This window comes from Nyctereutes procyonoides, unplaced genomic scaffold (genome assembly GCF_905146905.1).
Source record: "Nyctereutes procyonoides isolate TBG_1078 unplaced genomic scaffold, NYPRO_anot_genome, whole genome shotgun sequence".
Lineage (NCBI taxonomy): Eukaryota > Metazoa > Chordata > Mammalia > Carnivora > Canidae > Nyctereutes > Nyctereutes procyonoides.
Genome location: NW_026575051.1, coordinates 5,484,675 through 5,511,998, shown reverse-complemented (window position 1 = coordinate 5,511,998; position 27,324 = coordinate 5,484,675). Strand labels below are relative to the sequence as shown.

General features: G+C 40.9%; 1 protein-coding gene across 1 annotated transcript; it reads left to right on the top strand.

The window, feature by feature from the left end:
* Positions 1-906: 906 nt before the first annotated feature.
* Positions 907-27,324, top strand: PXT1 (peroxisomal testis enriched protein 1). Its single transcript, XM_055330809.1, has 3 exons — positions 907-1,075; positions 19,723-19,853; positions 27,091-27,324. Exons 1-3 carry the CDS (start codon positions 907-909, stop codon positions 27,193-27,195), a joined length of 405 nt encoding a protein of 134 aa, XP_055186784.1. The 3' UTR covers positions 27,196-27,324.

Genomic DNA, 27,324 nt, shown 5'->3' with positions numbered 1-27,324 from the left:
TAATTTTTTATACTGATTACTTATTGGAATGATAATATCTGGATTTATTTTGGGATATATTTGGGTAAATAAAATATATCATTAAAATTACTTTTACATGATTCTTTTTACTTGCTTAGTGTAGCTGCTAGAAACCTTAAAATTACATATGTGAGTCACAAATTTTTATTGGGTAGCACTGATCTAAGCCTCCTGAAGTTTTCTCCTGTTACTTTTTTAGTTGTTCTTTATTGTCTGACTGCTCTTAACCATTCCTTCCCTTTCAGTAACTGCTTAGATTTAGAAGGTAAGCTAGAAAGTGAAACTCTGTGGCGAACCTTTAAGTCAAGAGAATTAAAGGCACTGGTAAACAATGAAAAGTCTCAGTTCAATTCTTCAATGTATTGGGTTGGTGCTACAGTATTAGAAAAAGGTGGGGCAGGAGAATAGTCTTCATTAGCGTTTGTAGAGATGGACTATGTGTATGTGGAGACATAAAGAGATAATACAAAATCATACATACACAAGGAAGTAGGACAAAAATGTATTTCATCTCCAACCCTCCCCATCTCTAGGATTTTAATCTATTTTCTTTTTGGTGATGTTAATACGTCTGCCTTTTTCTATGCATACTTATTTAGACTGCTCTGTTGGTAGAATGTGGCTATTGAAGAAAAACTGCTTGGAGATGAGGATGTGGGGTGGTGTTGCAGATCTAAAGACCAACAGCATAGATCTTAAAGATGTTTATCTAAGTTGAAAAAAGACCTTAATTACCCTGTTCCATTTTCCACTCTAAACCATAACCCTTAGATATGTAGAATAAAGGCTGCTTGTATTGTGAGAACACCAATATTCATCAAACATACTGAATATATACTGATGGGGGAAATTCTCTGAAGATATATTTTTCAACAGGGAAAAAACATGAAGAAAAAACATGATACCATTGTTTGTGAACCTAAAGAACTTCTGAATCCCTCTCCCAAAGTAACAAATTGTTGCAAATCCCTGTGGGTGAAATACAGTTTTCAGAAGGAGTACATGACCCGACTTGTCAGCTCCCAGCCAGTTTCAGCCATGTCAAGGAACCCAGGTAAGATATTATTTGTGTTAAGCTAAGATAAATATTCTATCTAGCACATATTTTTCTTGGTATTGAGGACATAAAATTGGGCCTTAAATAGATTATTTAAACATTAACTGTAAGAAGATAGTGGTAAATCTATTCATCAATGTTCTTCGGCGGTAAAAATCTAAAGCTGACTTTGCCTCATGATACTAAATTTCTTCGTGTCTATTAGCTCTGAGTTGTTGATGTGACAACTCATTCAGATGACCCCAAATTAACTAAAATAGATCATATTTGTCTTTTAATACAAATTCGTCTTTAACTTGACCTGACAATGTCCATGTTGTTAAGTAGGGAAAATACACTTTAGGTTCCTCTTTGATTTTGCCAATATAGGAAAGAACATGAAGGAAAGATAAGCTTGAATTATTGTCTTACAAAAATTTGCACGCTTACTAAATGTCCCTGAATGTTGGAAAATTAAAGCCTTATGTTGTGAAGGATATTAGGATTAGGTGTTAAATTTATGGGGTTTTAGACTTTTAGATTAAGAATATGCTAGACACCTGAGAGGAATAATCAAAGCTAATTTCAGACTATTCTCCGTTTTAAAAAGAAGTACAAGCCACTGAGAAAGTGGGCAATTTCAGGCATCCTGATAGTCTCTTGCCACCATATCAAATAGGGTAGCTATCTTCTAGAAAGACCAGAATTGACTAAAATACTTTATTTTGATACGTGCAGGTGTCAACAATGATTGCTTAAAGCCTGAGACTGTCACCTGTGACTACCTTCTAGAACATGTTTAAGTTGAGATGTAACCCGCACACCATAAAGTCTAACCTCTTAAAGGGCAAAATCCAGTGGTTTTCAGCATATTCATAAGGTTGTGCAATCGCAATCACTAATGTTGTAAACTTTTCCTGGTACGTTTTCACACTCAGCTAAACCATTGGATCCTCACAGATTCCTCCTCGAGCCCCTTCCAGGTGCCCCATGGGAGGCCCCATGCCCAATGCTTCCCTAATTAGTCTCGCCTCACACGCAGAAGCAGGGCGAAAAACAAAGCTCCTCCGCTCCACGTATGGGGTGACGGCCAACAGCCCAGTCGACGTGCTTGTTTTCGCTCTGTATGTAAAACCTTACTCGGGACTGGTCTTTTTTTTTTTTTTTTTTAAGATTTTATGTACTAATTCATGAGAGACAGAGAGAGACGGGCAGAGACGCAGGCAGAGGGAGAAGCAGGCTCCACGCAGGGAGCCCGACGCGGGACTTGATCCGGGTCTCCAGGATCACGCCCCGGGCCACCCGGGCTGCCCCTGGGCCTGGTCTTTCAGTCGGGCGGGCCAGCGGCGAGCGTCCAGGGGCTGGGATCCGGCACGAGCCTCCCGCTTCTTTCCCACCCGCTTCCCGGCCCAGGAGGCGGCCGCGCGCTTCTCCCTTTGCCTTTGGGGGGCATTTAGGTGCGTGCAGACCGAAGGCGGCGCTGTGAGAGGGCCGGGAGGTGTCCGAACGGCGTCAAGAGCGCCGAGCCGCAGGGTGAGGGGAGGCGCCGGCCGGAGCACTGCGGACACGCAGCCCACGTCTCCCGCTCGCCGCCAGGGGCTCGGGGACCGCGCGGCGCCTCACCGCCCACGCGGGAGAGCGCGGGGGCCGCCGGGAGCGCGGTGCGCGCCTCTCATTGGCCACAGCGGGTCCACGTGACCTGGCCCGCACCGCCCCCGGCGCGCGCGCTTTCCCGCCGGAGAGCGGCGGCGGGGCCACCGCCATTTGCAGGGGCTGGTGGGGTCGCGGGAGGTCGCTCCGAGGGCCTGCGGAAGCTGTCTCGCTGGGAACCTTAACAAGAACAAAAAAAAAAAACAAAAAACGCCTTAAGTACTGCTCAACGTAAAACCCCTACTGAGGAAGCTGATTCTTGAAAGGTCTCCTTTCCCCCTCTTTTGGCTTTTGGACACAGACTGGAAGTGGAAATCACCAGTCGTTATGCAGTGTGAAGCCCACATCTGTTTCTCTTGTTACTTTCGGGAAGTAGACACGTTTGGACGTAGAACTCCTCGGAGAAAGAAAACAATTTTTTAAAAAACATTTTATTTGTGAGAGACACAGAGAGAGGCAGGCTCCCTGCAGGGATCCCAACATGGGGCTCGATCCCGAGTGTCCAGGATCACACCCTGGGCCGAAGGCCAGCGCCGAGCCGCTGAGCCACCCAGGGATCCCCAAGGAAGCAATTTTTGTGAGGGGAACTTAACCACTTTTTGTTGGAAAAGTTGAGGGGATGCGGAGGATCTTGGGAAGTCCAGGGCATCCCCTCTGGGCATCCCCTCCCCTTGGGAAGCCCTGATAAGTCGTTTAAGGGAAATGAGAAACTCTTGGGGAAACAATTAGTGAAAACAAAATAGGGCTTTTCCACTTCTAAAAAAATGTAATAGTTACTGGTAGGGGAGGGCAGCATGACGTAAGTGTGTGTATAGGTATAAATGAGATAAGTGGATTGTGTAAGTCTAGTCCAGTTATTCAGCCTCTTTCTCCCTTTGAGAGTGCTTGGGTGCTCATTTTTGCTTCTCCTAAGTCTCATCAACTCCCTCTTCCTCTAGATGGACACATTTTCTTATTTTATTCATTAAAAAAAAAAATGCTAGGGCCTACTGAATTCCAGACACATGCTACATATTGGGATGACTGGTGAACAAAAATATTAACAGTGCCTTTCATCCTGGAGCGTACTGTGTGGTAAAGGAGGCAGATAGGGGGGTCCCTGGGTGGCGCAGCGGTTTGGCACCTGCCTTTGGCCCAGGGCGCGATCCTGGAGACCCGGGATCGAATCCCACGTCGGGCTCCCGATGCATGGAGCCTGCTTCTCCCTCTGCCTGTGTCTCTGCCTCTCTCTCTCTCACTGTGTGCCTATCATAAATAAATTTAAAAAAAAAAGGAGGCAGATAGTAGTCAATTAAACATAGTGTTCAATATGATGGGATTAGTGCTAAGAAGAGGTCCAGGTGCTATAATGGGGCTTTGACCTAGCAGAGAGATTAGAGAAGGCTTCGCTCAAGATGTAACCCAGGACTGAGAACCTGAAGGAGTTAAGGACAGTGGGAGTTGCAGGCAGAGGGAGCAGCTTGGCCAAGGGAGAGCTGATAGCCTCTCCCCTTCCAGTGACTGCCCATCTCACTCCTTTCCACCACATATAAATTAATCTTGCTTCCAAGTTATCAAAGACACTTTTTTCATTCAATTGTTAAGTTCTTAGGGAGTGACTCATAACCTATAATTATTGTTATAGACAATGTATGTACAGTAGGTAAGTATACACTATACACATCTAGGGATGCCTAGGTGGCTCAGTGGTTCAGCATCTGCCTTCAGCTTAGGGCCTGATAGTACAGTTCCCTGATAGAATCCCACCCACAACAGGTTCCCCGTGGGGAGCCTGCTTCTCTCTCTGCCTGTGTCTCTGCCTCTCTCTCTCTGTATCTCTCATGAATAAATAAAAAAAATCTTAAAAATCAATATATGCATCTAATATACATTATCATCTCTTGTTTTATATAATAAAAACATGCAATGATTATAACCATTTAGAATATGATATATCTCAACAGAACTAAAAGCACTACAGGAATTCAAAGTGGTAAGAGAACACATTCTTTTGGAAGATTCAAAAAAGACATCTTGAGAAAGTAATTTTTGAGATGTGATTCAAAGGTAAGATTTGGTCAAACAGGATAAGAAGGCTGGATGGATGAATTGAGATGTGATCTAAGAGCCTTGAAAACCAGTCCAAAGAGTTTATAGAAACTAAACAGAAATGTTTTATTTCACTTTTAAGGACTTTCCTGAGATATTTTTTCCTTTCCAGTGTTTACCTTGGAAAATTTAAAATCTACAAAAGAGTTGCATAAATAAGTCTATGGTTAGTCATATACCTTTTACATGGATTTGCCATTTTTTGGGGGGAGGTGGCACATTTACTTTATCTTTTTATCTCTCTACATTCACACATACTCATGAATGGATGTACAGATGTTTTTCTTTGCTACAAAGAAAGTTAGATAAAGTAGATATACTAACTTCATCTCTAAATAATTCTATCTCTAAATAATTTATCTCCCAAGAACAAAGATTTTTCTGCATAACCGCAGTACAATTATGACATTCATGAGGTATTTTTTATTTTTTAAAGATTTTTAAAAATTTATTCATGAGAGACGCAGAGAGAGAGAGAGAGAGAGAGAGAGAGAGATAGGGAGAGATAGGCAGAGACACAGGCAGAGGAAGAAACAGGCTCCTCACAGGGAGCCTGATGCAGAACTCGATCCCGGGACTCCAGGATCATGCCCTGAGCTGAAGGCAGACACAACCTCTGAGCCACGCAGGCATCCCTGAGATATTTTTTAAATTAAAATTTGAGTATTCACATTAACATATCAATAATAAATGAGATACTAATTTTAAATGGCATACAACGACTGAGACAATAAGTGCTATACAAGTTTGCTTATAAAAACACATTTTAATGAGTGGAAAACCAAAGAATATGAAAATTTTGGCATATGGTGAAAAGTCTTACATTCTTGTTCCCTGTCTGTTCAGTTGCCACTCTCAGCACTTCTTATTATAGGCAACAATTGTTCTTGATTTTGGGACATTCTTCTAGAGGTTCTTTATGTAAATATGAATAATTGTGAGTATAGATTTTTATACTCCCTTTTTAGACAAAAGGTAGCATACAGAGCACATTGTCTTTGTTTTCTCACTTAACAATATGATTTGGAGATCTTTCTGCATTAATACAGTGTTATTTACAAAGGCATAATATTCCATTGTGTGAATATAACATAATTTATAATATAATTTATTTAAATAGTTTACTCTTGATTTCGGTTGTTTCCAATCATTTACTATTGACACGAATGCTACAACAAATAATCTTGAACATATTTGCATTTGTAAAATTTGACAGATACATTGCCCCCTACAGAAGTTGTTCCAGTTTCATTCCCACCAACTGTGGGAGTATCTTCAGGCTTTTGATAAGGTTCTATGCCAAGAGGCAAAATATGTGAATGTGAATTATTGTTGATGTTGTACAAGTTTAAATGAAATATTTGTCTTTAAGAGAAACTAAAAGGTAGTGCTGTTCTTAGATAAACTTATAGAATAGCCAATGTTTTTTCGTCTAACCCTATGTTCTGCCCCATTCTCTCCACTCCCTTTATGCAACCGCATCTTTAGAATCATAATCGATAATATCTGTTGGATACCTTCTATGTGTAGGGCATTGAGCAAGATTCCAGAGTTATGAAATAGAATCCTCAAGGAATTCACTGTTCAGTTGATCAGACATGCACAAAATATGAATAGTTATTATGTTGAGTTCCAGAATGCAAAACACATCTCTGGCTTTGGCACACTCAATCCTCTGTTGCATCCTACCTCCATGTCCTTCCTTTTCTGCCCCTTTGCCTACCCAGTTGAGCTACCCAAGCCTTGTTGCCTTTCATATAGCTCCTCATTTCTCTTATTGTCCATTACTGAAACATATCCAACTTGTATTCCATCTTCCTAATGCAGATACTAGATTTTGTATTTCCCAGATGACAGTTAATTGATGAGTTAAACTAAGAGATGCAAGTCATTATGCTTTTGATTGGCATAGGCAGGGCTGGCCCTTACCACTTCGAAGTAGGTGACCTCCATTTGGAGGATCTCCCTACTTGATTGTGCCCAGAGAGGATAGTATTTCTCCTCTCTGGGAACCTTCTCTCCTGGGGAGGCTCTTATTCCTCACTAATACCCTCAACCCTTCGTTTGGGTGTCAACTAATCATTAGGGTGTTATTTCAAGATGGCCTGAGATGTGAATGTCAACCTATGTGTAGGTTTCATGATACTCTTGAAAACAGTAATAGAAACTGAAATGACAGTACGGTTGCAATTTTTATCAAAGGGCCATATATTTCAGCTACCGTGTAAGCCACCTACGTAGGGGCTTACTCTTGGCTGAGGCAAATTATTGTACTGAGACCCTAGCCCTCCCTGCCCCCTCTCTTCACCCTCTCCCTCTTTACTCTGTTGTAGGGTTCAGGAATTCTGAGGGCCATTGCCCTCAGAGCTTTTTTTAAAAAAATATTTTATTTTATTTATCTTAGAGATAGAGCGAATGGGGAGAGGGAGAAGGAGAGAAGCAGACTCCTTATTGAGCGTGGAGCCCATCATGGGGCTCGATCCCGACCCTGAGAACATGACCTTCATCAAAATCAAGAGTCAGAGGCTCAACCAAAGGAACTACTCCGGCACCTTTCAGAGTTCTTTACTTTTGAACCCAGTCAGGCAGCCCTGGCTCAGTGGCATCTGGCAGAAGGAAAGGGGGCCTGTGAAGTGGGGTGGGTGCTCTCCAGTGCCCTTAGACACTCTTTCCCTTCATCTTTTCCCAGGCTGCTCACAGCCTGGCTGATCTCTTGTGAGACTGTTTTTTTTCCAACTGTATTACCCTGATACACTTTGTACTCAGGCAGAAGTGGTTCTCACTGGCTGCCCAATGTATTTAAATGTATGGAATCAGGGACATTTGGGTGGCTCAGTGGTTGAGCGTCTGCCTTCAGCCCAGGGTATGATCCTGGAGTCCCGGGATCGAGTCCCACATTGGGCTCCCTTTGTCTGTGTCTCTGCCTCACACTCTCTCTGTCTCTTATGAATAAATAAGTAAGATAAAAAAATAATAAATGTATGGAATCAGGTAATGATGATGTATTTCATTGCATTAAATTTTTTTTCTCCAGGCACTCATGCCCATGAGAACAAATCATGGATTAGAGAGGTTGTTTGGTAAAAAGGGCCTGAAGGCCTTCTACTGTATTTGTTGAATGAATGAATGAATGAATGAATGAAGGCTAAATTAGTATCCAGCCTCTCCTTTCACCTCTACCCTATCCCACTGTCCCATTTCCAGAAGAGAAACTCTTTAACTGGCTGTTTTTCAGTTGTGTAGATGAATGAGTCTCAACTCTGTATATTAGGATCACCTGGGAAGCTTTTTAAAACAAAAACAAAAACAACCTCTGTGTAGGTTTATTCCAAGAACAACAAAGTGGTTTTTTTTTTTAAGTTTTTTTATTTATCCATTTGAGAGAGAGCATGCGTGTGCAAGAGCATGCATGAATGTGCAGGTGCACAGGAGTAGAGGGGAGGGTCAAAGGGAGAGGGAGAAGCAGATTCCCTGCTGAGCAGGGAGCCTGATACAGGGCTCAGGGCTCAGTCCCAGGACCCTGGGATTATGATCTGAACTGAAGGCAGTTACTTAACCGACTGAGCCACCCAGGCATCCCCAAAATTGTTTTTTTTTTAAAGTTTTTATTTGCTTATTCATGAGAGACACACAGAGAGACAGAGACACAGGCAGAGGGAGAAGCAGGCTCCATGCAGGGATCCTGATGTGGGACTTGATCCCGGGGCTCCAGGATCACGCCCTGAGCAAAGGCAGATGTCTGCTCAACCGCTGAGCCACCCAGGCGTCCCCCAAATTGTTTTTTTTTTGTCTCAAGTTGATAATCATGTATAGCCAGAGTTGAGAAGTACTGTTCTAAATAATGTGTTTGTTCATCTATCTCTTGGTTTATCAAATTGATGCCATCCATTGATTCTTTTTTTCCTATTGATTCTTTAACATGACAGATAAGGTTTAGCTCATATCATACCCTCTCTTCTCATGTTTAATAGTTAAATTATTATTGTAATACTTCTCTTCGTTGTCTTTGTAAACTTAAGCAATTTAAACTCCTTATTTCATATATTTTCAGCATGATCACATGACTCCTCATTTTATAAGAGGCAGATACTAACTTCCCAGTCCTCTGCTCACCCTGCTCTTTGTCCCTTACACTTTTTTATTTTTATATAGCCAGAGTTGTTAGCATTTACATTCTGGCCTCCAGCCACAAGCAACTCTTCCATGCGTTGTCCATCAGCTGAGTCCAAAAGTTAGAAACCAATAACCTTGGTTTACATTTTTGTACCTATGTAAATACTGCCAAATACCAAGTCTAGTGGTAGTCAATAAGATATATAAGGCTTATTGTATACCTGGCACCTATGAACATCAGTTTTTAATATCATAATAATCTTTTTTGAAATATTTTATTTATTTATTTGAAAGAGAGAGAATGAGCACAAGTGTGGAGGAGGGGCAGAGGGAGAGGGAGAATCATGCTCCCCACTGAGCAGGGAGCCTCTCAGGGCTCAATCCCAGGACTGTGAGATCATGCCCTGAGCTGAAGGCAGCTGCTTAACCAACTGAGCCACCCAGGTGCCCCTAATATTCATAATAATCTTAAAGTCCTTTTTAACAAATGAGGAAACTGAGGCCCAGAGAATCTAAGTATCTTGCTTAAGAACAGGAAATTAGAAAGTAACTGGGCCAAACCTTGAAGCTTCCCCTATGGAGGATGGGATAGAAATTTCTTTTGTTTAGATTCAAGGTTAGGACACCTACTGGCTCTAAAGAGAATGCTCATGAATATATACACATTTTTTTCTTTCTCTTTTTTTGGGGGTGGGGGAGGTGATGGTTGTCTTCAGCTCCTGTTATACAACTCTGATCAGTTTTCTTTTTTTCCTTTTCTGTTAGTAACTAATTTCAGCCACTTTAGGATCCCCTTCTTTCTCAGCAGATGGCGTAGTTTTCTGCTTCATGTACAAAATTGATGTCATTGGGGTACACACCCGAATCTCCTTCTCCCTTGCTCCAGACTTCTTTACACCAACATCACAACTTACCTCCTTCTATTCTATCTCAGAGGAAGGGCACACCCCTACTCCTCCCCACCCCCCACCTTCGATTCAAAATTAATCAAAGTTTAATTAATAAACTTTCCATGTACTTTTATTCTCATTGCTCCTAAACCTCTGGGATGTTGCCTCGACCATTTGCTCTACTCTATCTTTCATTGCCATTATTTCTGCTCTAATTCCTCTCCTCAACCTACAAAACCTGCTCAGGACTCTCAACCTAGGAAATTCCTTCGACATATCTCTTCTTTTTGCTACTGCCTATTCTCTCTCCTTCCTTCATCAGGGCACCCTTTGGAAGACTAGTCTATACCTCTTGGCGCTAAATCCAGTCTGGTGGCTCAAATTCACACTTCGCTGTCATGCAAACTTCTTTTCATCCTTACTGTATGAACAATTCTCTTTTGCTCTTCTTCAGTCCTGGGTGATACCAGCAGTCCTTTTTGAAAAGAGCAGTTTGTCCTTGGTGAGAGATTTGAGCTTTCCTGAGATTGATTATTGTGGTCTCGCTAAATTTAAGCAAACTGTTTTGAAATTGTTATTCAGCTTGAGTATTGTTAGCTATTGAACATTCAACTATATATGTTTAATTGGTTTTGAAAAGATGTCCTTTTTAAAAAAGTTTTATTTATTTAGAGAGAGTGAAAGACAGCATGAGAGTGGGGTGAGGGGCAGAGAAAGAGGCAGACGCCCACCAAGCAGGGAGCCCAATGTGGGGCCCAGTCCCAAGACTCTAGGATCATGACCCAAGCCACAGGCAGACACTCAACCAACTGAGCCAGCCAGGCACCCCTGAAAAGATGTCCTTTGAGATGAGGCAGTGACCACTGATTTTGCACTTGGCAGATTTAAATGTTTAAAGTAGTTGAACTTTCAGCACTACTTAATGGCTTAAAGTGCTCTTAAAAGATGCCACTTTCCTCAATTAAAAGGAAAGGTTTCACTGAGTTTGAGGTGAGGCCTTACTTTTCACTAAGGTAGTTTGTCTCTGCAAAGGAGACGTATGTATTTTTCCAATCTGGAAGCAGATGGTCCCACATGTGGAGAGGCCAAGACTTCAGAAGCTTCACACTCAGTTCTGTCCACTTGTTGCGTCAGCATCCAAAGGTAAACGGTTGTTCAAGACCCTGAAGTTTAGGGGTGGTGGCCACCAGCAATAAAATCCATATGTATGGGAAGGATTTTTTTCTCTAAGTATAATCACTTCCCGGTGATTGAAACAGGGACAAAATTGCCGTGTCATACAGGTAAGGTACCATGAAGTTTAACACAGACGAATGCCCTGTTAGAAGGAACTATAAAGCAATTCCTTCATCTTCAACTTAAGCCACATTATAATTTGCTTCACATTCAGACCATAAACTTCCTGTATGACCTTTTATTGTTTTCTGGACTTTCTTATTGCCTTTCCTTTTTTTCTTCTTTTAAGGAATTAATTAATTAATTAATTTATTTATTTATTTTTAATTTATTTATTTATAGAAAGAGAGAGAGAAGGAGGGAGAGAGGGAGAGAATGAGCAGGGGCAGGGGAGAGGGAGAAGCAGACTCTGTGCTAAACAGGGAGCCTGTTTGGGGACTGGATCCCAGGATCCTGGGATCATGACCTGAGCCAAAGGCAGATACCTAACCAATTGAGCCCCCCAAATGCCCCACCTTCTCTTCTGCCACGTGATTTATAGTTTCCATTTCTTTGAATTTCCCCCAATTTTCAGCTGTACTGGCTCTTCTATAAGTCTCCCTTGCCCAGGAGACTTCCCTTCTAGAGCTGTTCTCTAACTCCCATCTAGTCTGTTTCTAGGTGTATTGCACCTCTGTCATCTGGGGACTTTCCCAGATCACGTGGGTTGGATTCACCTTCTGCCAAATCTTTTTCTTTCTTGGTTTAGTCATGGTTTGTGTTACTGGAAGACTTCTTTTGGAGACCTCCTCAGGAATTTTGGATTGAAGAAAATCTTCCCAAACCTTCATATATCTGCAAATATCTTTATTCACCTCTCACATATAATTGAGAGTTCTGCTAGACATGGAATTCTAGGTTGAAAATAATCTTTTATAAGATTCTTCAGGACAAAAATAGTTCCTTTATATTCTAGTATTCATTCATTCATTCATTCATTCACTCATTCATTCATGGGAAGTCTGTTGCCAAACTAATCAATGTTTCTCTGGAGATTTTTAGCATCTCCTATGCTTAGTGTTTTGAAATTTTATTTTATTTATTTATTTATTTATTTATTTATTTATTTATTTATTTATTTTATTTTTGAAATTTTAATATGTTCTAGAAGTGAGGTTTTTACTTCCCCATTTGTTGTCCTGAGAACTTTGTGGGGCTTTTGTGTGTATGTGCGTGTGTATGTGTGGGGGTTACTTTCTAATCTGAAGTTTGGTATCTTTCAGCTTTGGGGAGCTCTCTTACGTTCTTTGCTTTGAAATATGCCACCCCCCTCCCATTTCTCTCTTTCTGGCATTCCCATAAATCAAATACTCATCTTTCCATATTGGCCCTCTAAGTCATCTTTTCTTTCATATTTTTCACCTTCTGATTTTTTTTTCTGAGTGATTTCCTTGACTTTATTTTTTCAGACCAACTGTTATGCTTTTAATTTTGGCAATCATATTTTTTAAATCAGAAAGATTTTGTTCTAGGATTATTCTTTTTTCATAGCATTCTCTTTTTGTTCTTTTTTTTCTTTTTGTTCTTGAATGTAGTATTTTTTTAAATCTCTCAAAATATATACATTAGAAATTGCAAACATTCTCTTCCATTCCCTGAATTATATGTTTTCTTTAGGATTAGCTTAGTTTGTTTTTCTGGTATTTGTCTTGCATTCTTTGGTCTTCTCAATTGCCTAGTGATCCTGTGTTATTTTAAAGAAATGTGGACTGGGTAGCTGGTGTGGTTTTTTTTTTTCTCTGCTTTGTGTGAGTAGGACTGTTTTCTTAGATGGTAGCAGTAGCTAACATTTATGTAGTGTCTACCCATGTTCCAGGCACTGCCTTGTGCAAGCTAAATATATTAATTCATTTAATCATCTCAAATACCACTCTATGAGGTAGTTACTATGATATTTTATTAAGTTTCATTACATTCCATCAATTGTAAAATATACCATCATTTTGTTTACTACTAAGAAGATAAATGTAAAATATACCATCACTTTGTTTACTACTAAGAAGATAAATATACCATCATTGTTGTTTACTACTAAGAAGATAAATGTTGTTGAAATATGACATGCCATAGGTTATAAAATATATTTTGATTTTAGAGGCATTAAAAAATCTTAGGGTTGGGGCACCTGGGGGGCTCAGTCTGTTAAGCACCTGCCTTCTGCTCAGGTCATGATCCCAGGGTCCTAGGATCAAGCTCCACATTGGGCTCCCTGCTCAGTGGAGAGTTTGCTTCTCCCTCTGCTTCTGCCTCTGCTTATGCTCTCTCTCTCTCTCTTTCTCTCTCTCAAATAAATAAATAAATAAATAAATAAAATTTTGGAAAAAAATCTTAGGGTTGATGAAATAATACATTACTATTCCCATCTTACAGTTGGAGAAACTGAGGCACAGAGAGATTAAATAACTTGTCCCAGGTTTCACAGTGTTATCTGTAGTGGGTTTTATATTTGGACCCAAGTGATCTGGTTTCAAAATTTTACCACTCTGCCTAACTGGCTCCCCGCTGAGTGGAGACTCATATGGAGGCATAGGAGAGCTCTGAGTTGGGGGTGCTTTAGGGAGATGAGTTAGGGAGCTTACTTTCTGGTCCCAGGTCCCCCAAATGCTAGAACAAGGAGATCTTTAATTTGAGGCACCAACATTCCTAAAGAAACCTTAGCTTTCTTCACAAGATTTGTTTTCTTCCATTAGAGAAGAGTGGTCTTTTTTTTTTTTTTTTTTTTGCCTGAAGTGTGTGGGTATAGTGAGTGGCCTAGGGGTGTCGAGGCCACCAAGTGATACAGGTGATTCCCATCAGATTTCCAGCCAATGTCACATCTCCTTCTCCCAGCCCTTCTCCCTCCATTTAGTGGAGTAAATGACCTTGCAAGCCTCAGGAACTCCTGTGGTGAAGTCTTGGTGCTTTCTCTGCCTGGCTTATTGGTCCATATCTTGTCTCATCTGCTTTCTGCCTTCCAGAAACATGTACAGATCTCCCATCTGCTGTTGACCCAGTCTTCCATTCTTTTCACTTTTGTGGTTTTATTTTTTTTTTCATACATTCATTTTGGTGATGTCTTGGGAGGGATTAGGGGCAATGGGAGGCCAATGCTTGTGTTCAGCCTTGAGCCAGAAGTCCCTAGACCTCTACTTTTAATGAACAAAATCAAGATTATGAAAGCATGATCACTATATGAGAAATTAAAATATTCACATTATAGCTAGCAGCAGAGAAACACTTATAAAACCATATTTGCTTAGAAGATTTCCTGAGTGCAACTGAAGGGAGAGGTGGTCAACGTTTCTTATGTAGGATTCTTAACACACAGCAGTGTTTTTTATTTTATTTTTTATTTTTTTTTTACAGCAGTGTTTTTTAAAGTTACAATACATTGAGGCTTATTATTTGCTTTATGAAGGAATTACTCTTTTTTTAAGTTTTTTTTTTTTAATTTTTATTTATTTATGATAGTCACAGAGAGAGAGAGAGAGGCAGAGACACAGGCAGAAGGAGAAGCAGGCTCCATGCACCGGGAGCCCGACGTGGGATTCGATCCCGGGTCTCTAGGATCGCACCCTGGGCCAAAGGCAGGCGCCAAACCGCTGCGCCACCCAGGGATCCCTGAAGGAATTATTCTTGCAAAAAGATTAATCACATGATTGTCCCAGATTTCCCAGTAGCCCATTTAGACTATGATTTTATTTTCAGAACTCTGTGTGGAGATATGTGTGTGTATATATATAGTACACACATATATATAGTATATATGTTATATAGTATAATACTATATATACTATTATATGTATATATAGTTACTATGTTATATAGTATATATATGATTATACACTATTTTATAAATATAAATAAATATATTTATATGATACTATATATATATATATATTTCTCCATACAACTTTTCAGCATAGAGCAAGATACTTTTCCCCTCTGGATATAAAAAATTCAATACTTGGAAAATACAGTTTTATTTACTTTTTTGTTTAATTTGTTTTGGTTATCTTGTCACAGGACTTCGCACTTCTTCAACATATAACTGTTTTAGAAATTTGATTTAACAATTTCTTACCTGTAATTTTATAATATTTATTATAATATGGTGACATAGTTATTTTGCTGTGTAAATGTCTGCAGGACAGGGATATCAGTCTCTCTTTAAGAGTCAGCAAATAATGCTGACTAAACAGGTTAGTACAGCAGAGCCCTGAAGCCATTTTGTATTCAACTTTAAAAAATATATTTTATTTATTTATTTGACAGAGAGAGAGTGTGTGTGTGCATTCATGAGCACAAGGAGCGGGGGAGAGAGGGGAAAAGGGAGAGGGAGAAGCAAACTCAGCACTGAGCAGGGAGCCAGACAAGGGGTTCAATCTTATCCAGGACCCTAAGATCATGACCTGAGCTGAAGGTAGATGCTCAATGGACTGAGCCACCCAGGCGCCCTTGCATTCAACTTTTATGAGGAATGACTAAATGATCAGAACCAAAACACAAGCCGCCAGGAACCTAATTTTTATTTTATTTTATTATTTTTTCAAGATTTTATTTTGAAGTAATCTCTACATCCAGTGTGGGGCTCGGACTCACAACCCCGGGATCAAGAGTCAATATCCCATTGACTGAGCCAGCCGGGCACCCCAGGAAACTAATTTTTATTTTTTTATTTTTTATTTATTTATTTTTTAAAGATTTATTTATTTATTTATTCAGAGAGAGAGCGAGAGAGAGGCAGAAGGAGAAACAGGCTCCATGCAGGAAGCCCGATGTGGGACTCGATTCTGGATCTCCAGGATCACACCCCAGGCTGCAGGAGGCGCTAAAGCGCTGATCCACCGGGACTGCCCGGAAACTAATTTTTAAATTTCACTTTTGGAGTCTGTCCTGAAGCAGATTTATTGCCAACACAATTTCCTACACAGTTTTTCCTATATTTGACAGCTCTGGAAAATTGATTTGGATATTGATGATTATTTGTTTGGTTGCAGGGAAGAGACTTACTCCGGTCACCTCCAAAAAGCTGCGTTTGCTGGTGAGAACGCTTATGAAACAGAACTGAACTTGGAGGGTTCAGGTTCTGAAGCAGTTCTGGGCCCAGTCTTTTTTGAGTCTTGCTTTCTAATGAATGTTTGTTCTGCTTACTTCTTCTCTGTTGGGAGCTTCCTCTATCTCTCCTTTAAATGTTTCCTTCCCCTTCATAATTTTCATTTGCAAATGCTTTGACTTATCCTAGGCCTGACATAATCCTGTGGCATTCCTTGTCCTATTGACAACTTTTCCCTTAGTCTCTTGAACATTGAACAGAGGTGAAGGGACCGTGTTCTCTTGAGAGGCTAGGTTCTGACTACCTGGCCAGCCAGTGTATGTGCTTAGGTCAGGTATTCATCTCTGATCCAAACAGCTGTGGCCTAGGGTTGGGGTGGGGACATGTAAGGAGCTTGATTGCTTAGGCAACATGGCAGATTCTTTTGGAAGGGGATGTGGACATCACATTAAAGATGGGCATCTTTAATGAAAGGACCGTAAGGTGTGTTTCAGGGTTCAGAATCATTATCATCATCATCAACACACACACACACACACAGAGTCATAGTCAATATACTATAGTTACAAGTAACGATGTCCAATAATATATTTTAGAAGGAAATTTTCTTTTTTAAAAAATATTTTATTTATTTGAAAGAGAGAGCATGAGCAGAGGGAAGGGCAAAAGGAGATGGGGAGGGAGAAGCTGATTCCCCACTGAATGCAGAGCCCAATCCCAGGACCCTAGGATCATGACCTAAGCCAAAGTCAGATGCTTGACCCACTGAACCATCCAGGTTCCCTGAGAAGGAAATTTTCAAAAAGCATTTAAAAATGGTTAGGAAAACACTTTCTTCTGCTTTCCCATTTACTTCTCTCATTATTCCTTCTCAGTCATTTTTATGGTCTTTTGTTCCTTTGCTTACCTTGTTAATCATCAATCTTATCCATCAGCTATATGAGCTCAGAAAGATCTTACTCCTACATTTTTATTGAATAAATAAATGAAACTCATAAATCTTTGAGTTCTGACATCCCTTGAGCTTTGGATATATTGGTTTTTGTTTGTTTGTTTGTTTGTTTGTTTGTTTTTTTGCTTCAGAAATATTCCAGATGCCTGCTAAGATGTCCTACCAGGTACCTTAAATGTATAAAAGAACTAAAAATTAGCTTCTTCTTCTTTCTACCTGCCTCCTCTGCCTTCTATACCTGTCTGCCCTTGACCCTCATTCTCTGTACAGCTGATGATGCCATCACCTTTCCAGTGTCCTGAGCTGGAAAAGTAAGAATTTCCTTTTCCCTCACATTTCTCAGCTAATCTATTGCCAAATTCTGGCCTATTCTGCTTCCCAAGTATTTATAGGATTTGTTCTCACCACTCACCCCTATTAGTACTGCTTCAGGCGTATATGCACTAGTTCAGGCTCTGTATGGTGAGGTTTAAGAATATGGGCTCTGCAGCCAGGCAGACCTAGGTTTAAATCTTGGCTCTCACACTTACTAGCTTTCAAACCCTGGGCAAATTACTCAACCCATCTAAATCACCGGTCCTCAAACCTGGCTGCCCATGGCAACTACCTAAGGAGCTTTAAATAAAATACTGATGCTTGCTTGGTTCAACTGATTTCACTGGAATGAAGTGAGACCTGAACTGTGTGAATTTTTAAAGACTTCCCAAGGGATTCCAAGCCAGAGCCAAGTTTGAAAAGTACTGCCCTAATCCACAGTTCTCTCATCTGTACCGTGTGGTTATGACCACATGGGGGTCATTGTGAGGAAGTAGTTAGTAAGACAATGCTGGTGTGGGGTAGGCATGCTACTTATTCTAAGGCAACTCCTTATCATCTCTCTGCAGTACTTTGCAGTAGCCTCTTACTGCGTTCCCTGTCTTAAATCTTACCCATCTCCACTTCAATCCCAGAAGGAAAGAGCTACAAGAAATCTGATCCTGTAATTTCCTGCTTAAAATCCTTCGGTGGGTCCCCTGCTCTCCTAGATAAAGTCCAAGCCTCTTTCTGTGCCTTTATGATTTTACTTTTGCCTACTCTCTTACCTCTGTCTCTCATCATCCCCTCCCTTTCAACAATAGCCCTACTTAGACTTTATGTACAAAACCTCACTGTCATCCCTGTGCTTTTGCTCAGTTGACACTTCTGCCTAAAAGATCTTGTTTGCCATTCCTTCCCAGCTGGGCCCACCCCCATCTCTCCCTTCTCCTGGCTAATTTTTCATTCTTCATTCTTCAAGACTGAATTCAGTTATCACTTTTTTAGGGTCATCTGTCCTGACTCCTCTGTGTAGACCTTGCTCTTATATATAACATGTTGAATTGTAGTTTGTGTCTCTCTCCTGCTAGATTTTTTGAGGACAGGACTTATTCTCTCAGTTCAAAGCCTGGAAAATCAGGGATCCCTGGGTGGTGCAGCGGTTTGGCGCCTGCCTTTGGTCCTGGGCCCGATCCTGGAGACTAGGGATCAAATCCCACGTTGAGCTCCTGGTGCATGGAGCCTGCTCCTCCCTCTGCCTGTGTCTCTGCCTCTCTGTCTCTCTCTGTGTGACTATCATGAATAAAAAAAAAAAAAAAAAGCCTGGAAAATCAAAGTTCTCAAATTGTATTGAAACAAAATAGGTTCAATGCAAAATTTGCTGTGCCTACGAAGCCATACTTATATCTACTTTAGTCCAAATTTATTTCCTCCTCCTCTGTATGCCTGAAGCACTTGGTAATTGTTTCATCCCAACCAGTGGGTTGTACACAACTTAAGGACAGAAACCTTGTCTTTATTCTTTGTAAGTTCCCCAAAGCATCCAGCACAGTAGTTTACTCATAGTATTGCTTAAAAACACTCATTGGTTGTTGAAAGCAAATAAGGTTTGGAGGAACTCATTCAAGGACCATGGATATAAGCATGAAATGGAAAAATCTATTTTACAAAACTATAAAGATAGAGACCTGAGTTGTGCAATAGAGTAACTATTAACCATGTTTGCCTCCTGAGTGCTTGAGATGTGGCCCATTGAGGAACTGAGTTTTAAATTTTCGTTATTTTTAATTTATTTAAGTGTAAAAACTGACACTTGGGTGACGGGCACTGAGGAGAGCACTTGATGGGATGAGCACTGGGTGTTACACTATATGCTGGCAAATCAAATTTCAGTAAAAACAAACAAAAAACCTGACACTTGATTTCATTGTTGGAAAACTCTTAAGTATGTTTGGAACAACTGGGTTGTATATATCTACCTTTAAACTGTAGATTTCATGAAATCAAAATACAGATTAAGGTTTTCCAATGAAAAGATAGCACCTGGATTGAGATTGCTGTAGGTATAAAATAAACACTGGATTTGAAAGGCTTAAGTATAATAAATAAGAATGCAAAACATATTGGTAATAATTTTCTATTGATTATATGTTTAATGCTAATACTTTGGCTGTATCGTCTTAAGTAAAATATACTACTAAAATTATTTTTGCTGACGTTACGTCTAGAAGATTTGAAATGAATATGTAGTTTGAATTATATTTCTATTGAACAGAGCTAATCTATTCCAAGGCAAGACTTTGCATTTCTATAATCATTGATGATGAGATTTCATCCCTCTCATTGCCTGAGACAGTTTTTAGTGACAAGTGGGGAGTGATTTACAGATAGTTAATCATCTCTCTTGAACTCTTTCCTGTCAATGTAGATCACAGTCTGCCTTCTCAGCCTAAGGAGAGTAGCATTGGCCAGAACCATCACCAGGAGGAAATAATCCACAAGTTGGCCATGCAGTTGAGAAACATTGGAGACAGCATTGATCGTAGGATGGTTCAAGAGGTGGGTCTTTGTTTTCCCCAGCCACGGTCAGTCAGGTAGCGAGGAAAAGCAACAATGGCTGTCAAGTGGCTGGGATGCCCAGGAATTAACAGAACACATGGATTAGTAATGTCTAGAGTATGAAACATTAGATCTGAAAATTGTGAACGTGAGTCAAAGCCAGTATTTGATCTCACACTTGCTATTCAAACTGTGGTACATGGACAGCTGTATAGCAGCAGCAGCTTTTGGCAGCTGGTCAAATGTGCAAGATCTCAGTCCCCAGCCTCAGTGCTGGAATCAGATCTACTTTTTTACACATACCCCTGAGATGTGTGTGCACATTAAGGTGTGAGAAACGTTGCTCCACACCCTCAAACTAGAGTGCATATTAGATTCACCTGTGGAGTTTGAAGAACAGTCGCCTGGGCCCCACCTTGAGAGATTCTGATTTAATTGGCATGAGATGTGTGGTCTGGGCACTTTTTTTTTAAAGATTTTATTTATTTATTCATGAGAGACACAGAGGGGCAGAGACACAGGCAGAGGGAGAAGCAGGCTCTATGCAGGGAGCCCGACGTGGGACTCGATTCCAGGTCTCCAGGATCAGGCCCTGAGCTGAAGGCGGCGCTAAACCGCTGAGCCACCCGGGGTGCCTGACATCAGGTACTTTAAAAGCTCTCCAGGTGGTGGGGCGCCTGGGTGGCTCAGTCGGTTAAGTGCCTGCCTTCGATTCAGGTCCTGATTCCTCTGGTCCTGGGGTTGAGCCCACCTCAGGCTCCCCGCCTCACTGGAGAGACTCATGCCCGCTGGTGCTCGCTCTCTGTCAAATAAATAAAATCTTAAAAAAAAAAAAAAAAAAAAAAGCTCCCCAGGTGAATCTAATACTCATTCAGGGAAGAAAGCCTTTGCTTTGTCATGGTTTTCCTCCTTGAACCAACCCAGAGGTGATAACGATAACCCTACCCCTCTGGTTTCTTTGTTTCTCTTGATTATTATAAGAGATAATAAGGGGAAATGGGAAAGAAGAATGATTACTGTTTGATGTCTTAAGAGGTGTTCAAGTCCAGCAGAACAACCTATAATTGGCAGTGGAGAAAGAGTGATATATGGGCTCCGTAAGAGGGTGGGGTGGGTGAGGGAGGGGCTGCCTTCAGAGCCCAACTTCTTTCCCTCAAATGGACCTGTCCTGTGATGATTTCTTGTTCATCACTACTGTTGCCATCATGTTGGCTTCAAGGAGTGCCATGCCCTCTTTTATGGTCGGGTCCAAAAGTGAACAATACTCAGCCCTTCCCTCAGAGAACACATTCCCTGAGACTAAATATCCCAACTACTAAAAGTCAGAAGGAAAGAGGAAATAAACACAGAGTGTCAGATAAAATATTTGATGGACAACTTTCATTCAAACACATCTTATTTAGTGCTTACCGTATGCTAGACTCAGTTCTAGGCATTGGTAGCCAGAGCAGAGAGCAGGGCAGCAGATGAGCCTGCACTTGTTGAACTTGTAATGTAGGAGGGGGACAGTAAAGCAGATGACTCGTCAGATAGGGGTGCAGGCTCAAAGAAGGATGGGGCATGCTGAGTGATGCACAGTGACTTTGGGGAAGGCCTTTCTTGGGGAGGCAATATTTGAGCGGAGAGTGGAAATCAGGGAATGAGCCGTGGGAATACCTGTGGGGAAAAGTGTTCTGGGCTGGGGAACAGGGGGTGCAAAGCCTTGTGATAGGAGCAGGCTTAAGGCACAGCAAGGAGGCTGGAGTGGAGAGAGTTGAAGTCCAGAAGTTGGTCTCAGTGTTAGAGGCAGTGGTAAGGTGTCTGGGTTTTACCCTAGAGATAAAGGAAGCTTCAGGGAAGAGAGAGCTGGAGAGTGCCATGAGCTGATTGATCTACATTTAGGATAAGGACTGGCTGCCAGGCAGAGAGTAGGCTGTCGTGAAAATTATTTTAGTATATGTGCTGCCGAAGCGAGCACTGTTGTGAAAATTAAATGAGATAATTCATGTAAATCACTTAGAACAGAGCCTGAGCCACAAAAAATGATGACTAAATGTTATCTCAGCCAAGAATGAACTAATTTTCTGCCTTCGCCCTTTCACAGTTGGAGTTGACCACCTCTGCTATGGATCATTTATCACCGCATATTCCTGTTATTCACCATTTCCCTTCCAGGCCGCAGTCTCTTCTGTAGGAAAGTTTTCCCAGATGACTGTACTTTATGAATTAAGATCCTTAGCTCAATGTTCCTGCTTCTTTATCTGCAAACTCTGAGTACTCATGGTTCCTTATAATTTTTTTCTCTCAAGAGGAGAGAACAGAGGAGGACAAAGCACAGCGACCTGTTTTCTGTATTTGCCTCAACCCAGTCAAGAGGGCACTGCTCTAACCTAACTTCCTATTTCAATTTTCCTCCTTCTTTCTTTCCCTTCCCTTTGAAGGTATAATTAACTTATGTCTTAAATTTATGCCTACAGCTTAATAAGTTGACATTGAACTCTCCTGGCTTTTTAAATAAATAAATAACTTTATGGAAAAAATAAAATTCACATACTATACAATTCACTTATTGAGATTGTATGACAAATGGTTTTCGAATATTCACAGAGCTGTACAGCCATCATCAGAATCAACTTCAGAACATTTTCATCACCTCAGAAAGACACCTCAGACCCAATAGTTTTTTTTTTTAATTTATTTATGATAGGCACACAGTGAGAGAGAGAGGCAGAGACACAGGCAGAGGGAGAAGCAGGCTCCATGCACCGGGAGCCCAATGTGGGATTCGATGCCGGGTCTCCAGGATCGCGCCCTGGGCCAAAGGCAGGCACTAAACCGCTGCGCCACCCAGGGATCCCTCAGACCCAATAGTTAATAGTCACTTCTGTTTCCTCCCACTTTTCTTCCCAGCCCCACCCAATTCCTTTCTATCTCCATGGATTTGCCTATTCTGAACATTTCATGTAAGTGGACTAATATGCAGCCTTTTGTGTATGGTTTCTTTCACTTCGCATGTTTTTTTTCAAGGTTCTCCCATATTGTAACACCTATCAGTATTCTATTTCTTTTTGTTTTCTTTATTTGAGAGGGAGAAAGGAAGAAAGCACAAGCATGGGGAGCAGCAGGCAGAGGGAGCCCTCTGTGGGGCTTGATTCCAAGACCCTAAGATCATGACTTGAGCTGAAGGCAGACACTTAACCAACTGAGCCACCCAGGCACCCTATTCTATTTCTTTTTATTGCTGAACATTATCCCGTTGTATGTATGTATCACATTTTATCCATTCAGCAGTTGATGGACATTTTGGTGGTTTAAACTTTGACTCTTATGAATAACAATGCCACGAACATTTGTGTAGAAGTTTTTGTGTAGAAATATGTTTTCAATTCTTTGTGGAGTATATCTAGGAATGGAATTGCTGAGTCATGGGGCAACTTTATGTTTAACTTTTGGAGGAACTTCCAGGTGGTTTTCTAAAGTGGCTGCACCATTTTACATTGTGGCACAGTAGCAGGATGTGAGGATTCCAGTTTCTCCACATCCTTGACAACATTTGTTGTTAACTGTCTTTTTTTATTATAGCCAGCCTGGTGGGTGTGGAGTCCCAAGTGATCTACAATTCCCTGATGGTCAGTGTTGTGTATCTTCCTATGTGCTTACTGCTCATTTGTATATCTCCTTGGAAAAATGTCTATTCACATTCTTTGTCCATTTTAAAATTGGATTATTTTTCTTTTTCATTATTGAGTTGTAGGAGTTCTTTGTACATTCTAGGTGGAGGTTCCTTATATTTTCTCCCATTTTCACTTTTTTGATGGTGTTCTTTAAGCACCGTTTTTAATTTTGATGTAGTTCAATTTATGTATTTTTTTCTTTTATTTCTGCTACTTTTGGAGTTATACCTAAGAAGGTATATTGCCTAATAAACCTTGCCTAATCCAAAGCCATGAAGATTTACACCTGTTTGTTCTTCTGAGAGATTTAGTTTTAGCCCTTATATTTAGGTCTTTGATCCATTTGGAGTTCGTTTTTACATATGGTATGAGTTAAAAGATCATCTTCGTTCCTTTGCATATGGGTATCCAGCTGTCCCAGCACTATTTGTTGAAAAGAAAAGACTATTCTCTCCCTATTAAATTGCCTTGTCATCCTTGTCAAAAATCATTTGGCTGTAAATGTGAGGGTTTATTTCTGGACTCTCCATTCTATTCCATTGATCTGTATGTCTATCCATACGCCTGCCCTAGCTTTCCCTGCAGCATTTTTCAAAGCTGGCTTTGCCCTAGACTGTTAAAGATATCTTGTCCTGGACCACAAAATTATATTTTAGACCACCTATAAATAGACCACAGTACATTTAAAAAATAATTTAAAAAATACCTCTGAAGTTTGGCTCTAAAATGCTCAAGGCTTTACTCTGCTGGTTCAAGACTTAAATCAAGCAACAGAATTACAAATCTGGAATGGTATATTTCACATATAGTCATCATTTATTTACCTTTTGTACTCTATTTAATCAAGTGGCCACAGTGATTCTCCAGATGTCTTCTTGCTTTTGGTGTATTTAAAGGAACTTTTATTCTTGCTCTTGGAACTCCCTAACAAGGAGCTATACTTTTGTCTGCTAAATGGATTGTCCTTGAGCTGCCATGTAACTTGATTTCTTGCGGTTTTCACTTAAGCAAGTGTTCTTTATTTTCAAGTAGGCCTTGATTCTCAAAAATAACATCTTCTATTTTGCTATTTAGGGGTTTTGCGGGATTTTGGTTCAAGGACCTGGTCTCCCCCCCCCCCCATCCAGGGCATGTAATTTTCCTAGGTAGAAAGTATGTTTTATTTTTATTATTTTAAGAAAAATTTTATTTATTTATTTTGGAGGGGGTTGGTGAGAGGGAGAGAGAATCCCAAGCAGATTCCACACTGAGTGCAGAGCCCAATGTGGAGCTCGATTCCACAACTCCGAGATCATAACCTAAGCCAAAACCAAGAACTGAATGCTTAACTGACTCTGCCACCCAGGTATCCCTAAAGTATGTTTTAAAATAGTCTTCCTGTCACTTTTAGGATTTAAATATGTCTTTGGAATTTTTCTCTAGAGGACTCTTTCCTTCTGGATTCTAGGAATTGTGCCCTTGCCTCCCCTGCCATCCTTACAGGCCTAGGAGTGGCAATAATTGAGACATTACTAGCCTGGGGAACTGCATCACCTTGTTTGTCCCCCACCTTTGTAGATAGTCTCTTTATTTAACTCTCCCTGAATTATCCTTTTTTAAAAAAAAGATTTTATTTATTTATGAGAGAGAGAGAGAGAGTGCCTGATTGAGAGAGAGTGAGTACAAGATTGGGGACAAAGAGAGAGTGAGAAGCCTCCCATGGAGCAGGGACCCCGATGTAGGGCTTGATCTCAGGACCCCAAGATCATGACTCAAGTGAACTGAACCACCCAAGTACCCCTCTTTCTGAATTATCCTACTCTGCAGTGTGCTATCTGTTCCATCTGGGCCCCTCACTGGTACAATAATGCATATGGAATATCTTAGCTTGTTAGAAAGAGGGGAGAGAAGCCAATGTTTATTAAACAATTTCTTGCAGGTGCTCTTTGAAAGACTCTTAAACATTTCATTTAATTCTCCCAATAATTTTATGGGTTAGTGGATTAGCATTTCAGGAGAAATCGGCTGAGGCTCAGAGAGATTAGGTAACCTAAGGTCACTTGGCAATTAAGTGACAAAACTAGAATTTAAATATATGAGCATCTGACTTGGTGCTGTATACATTTTATCATCTACATTGCTGGAAGGAAACTCGTTCAATTTTCCTAACTGATATCAACTAAAAAGGGGGGAAAATCCTTTAATGATTCCCAGTTGCTGACAGGACACAGTCTAAATTCTTTAGCTTGCTACTATTGTTTATCATTCATTCATTCATTTATTCAACTAACACTTATTGAGTATCTACTGTGTGTCAGGATCTGTTTGAGTACTGGAGTTATGGCAGAGATTAAAAGAGACAAAACTGGGGAACCTGGGTGGCTCAGTTGTTTAAGTGGATGCCTTTGGCTTAGATCATGATCTTGGGTTCTGGGATTGAGCCCCTTGTCAGGCTGTCTGCTTTAGTGGGGAGTCTGCTTCTCCCTCTCCCTTTCTCCTTAGCCCCCGTGTGTATGTTCTCTCTTTCTCTCAAGTAAATAAATAAAATCTTTTAAAAAATGAGACAACTCCCTAATCTCATGGAGTTGATAATCTAAAAGGGAGAGAAACTGTAAGTGAACAAATAAAGTATATAGCTTATCAGACACTGATAAATATTGTGGAGAAAAATAAAGCAAGGAAAGAAATGAAGAGTGTTGGAGGATTTACAGTTTTAAGTTGAGGAGGGAAGGCCTTACTGGAAGGGTAATTTCTGAGCAAAACCTTGACAGAGGTGTGGAGGAGGCCCTGGATGATCTTAGGACCCCAAGATTCTGGGTCCTGAGTGGGGTGGGGTGGGGGAGCAGTGGAGGCAAGCGGAAAGCAGAGACTCAGAGGCAGGAGCAGATTCGGCATGTTTGAGCAAGGAAGCAATGAGGCTGAGGCTGAGTAGGAGAAAAAGTAGTAAAACCTATGTCAGAGTGGTTGGTAGAGGCAGATGAGGGAGGGCGCTGAGGTCCCCCTGAGGACTGAGGCAGAGCCGCTGGAGAGCACTGAGCAGAGGAGCACAGTTCACGGCCCACCAAGTCTGCTGTGTTGAGAAGGGACTGCCGGACGAGGGACAGGGACAGGGAGACCCATTTGTATTTGACCCTCAGCCTTGTTCTCTTGATGTTCACAAATAAACAGTGGTGAGTGCTTACTGCTCCACAGACCTGCTGTGCTGTTACCTCCAACTTGGCTCATATTCACCCCCACACATTCATCTATGTCCTATCCTTTCTTTCAACCCCAAAGCAAACATCTTGCTTCTTTGAGAGAACAAAACAAAGGCTCTGCAAAGCCAGAGGAAGAGGTCATCAGTCCTGAAAAGAGTGCCCCGATTGCTGATGGTTAAGATGGGAAAACCCGCCCAGAGGAAGACTTCCCAGGGCATGCAGAGGATGTGGACATTACACAACAGACCAAGATATTGTCCGGCTCATACAGTTCAGAAAGCAGCCCAAGAAGCTTGTTTGTGACATTGATTGAATTAATCTTAATATGGAGTTTCTATCTACTGATTGTTCTATTGCTTTTTTCTTTTTTTTTTAACCCCCCTCCCCTCTTATTCTTGTGTTAAACAGGATCTTCAACAGGAAGTCAGAGAGGCACTGGCTCATTTTGTCTTGCTTTTCTTTGGAGGAGTTCATGTGTTGCTGCGCTTTCTCTGGAATAACCATTTGCTGTAAAAGGAATGTAAATGCCAACTTCTGCTTTGCTCCTGTCCTCTGAGAAAACCTGAATCCTACTGGAACAGATGAAAGAAAACCCTTCTCCATCTCCTTCTTTTTTACCCATCACTGTTGGTTCACACCTGG

Bases quoted from the DNA above. Each gene is read 5' to 3' on its own strand.
- PXT1 (XM_055330809.1), top strand. From the start codon at position 907: ATGAAGAAAAAACATGATACCATTGTTTGTGAACCTAAAGAACTTCTG. The intron at 1,076-19,722 runs GTAAGATATTAT...CTGTCAATGTAG, and splicing joins AGCCATGTCAAGGAACCCAG to ATCACAGTCTGCCTTCTCAG. The intron at 19,854-27,090 runs GTGGGTCTTTGT...TGTGTTAAACAG, and splicing joins ATCGTAGGATGGTTCAAGAG to GATCTTCAACAGGAAGTCAG.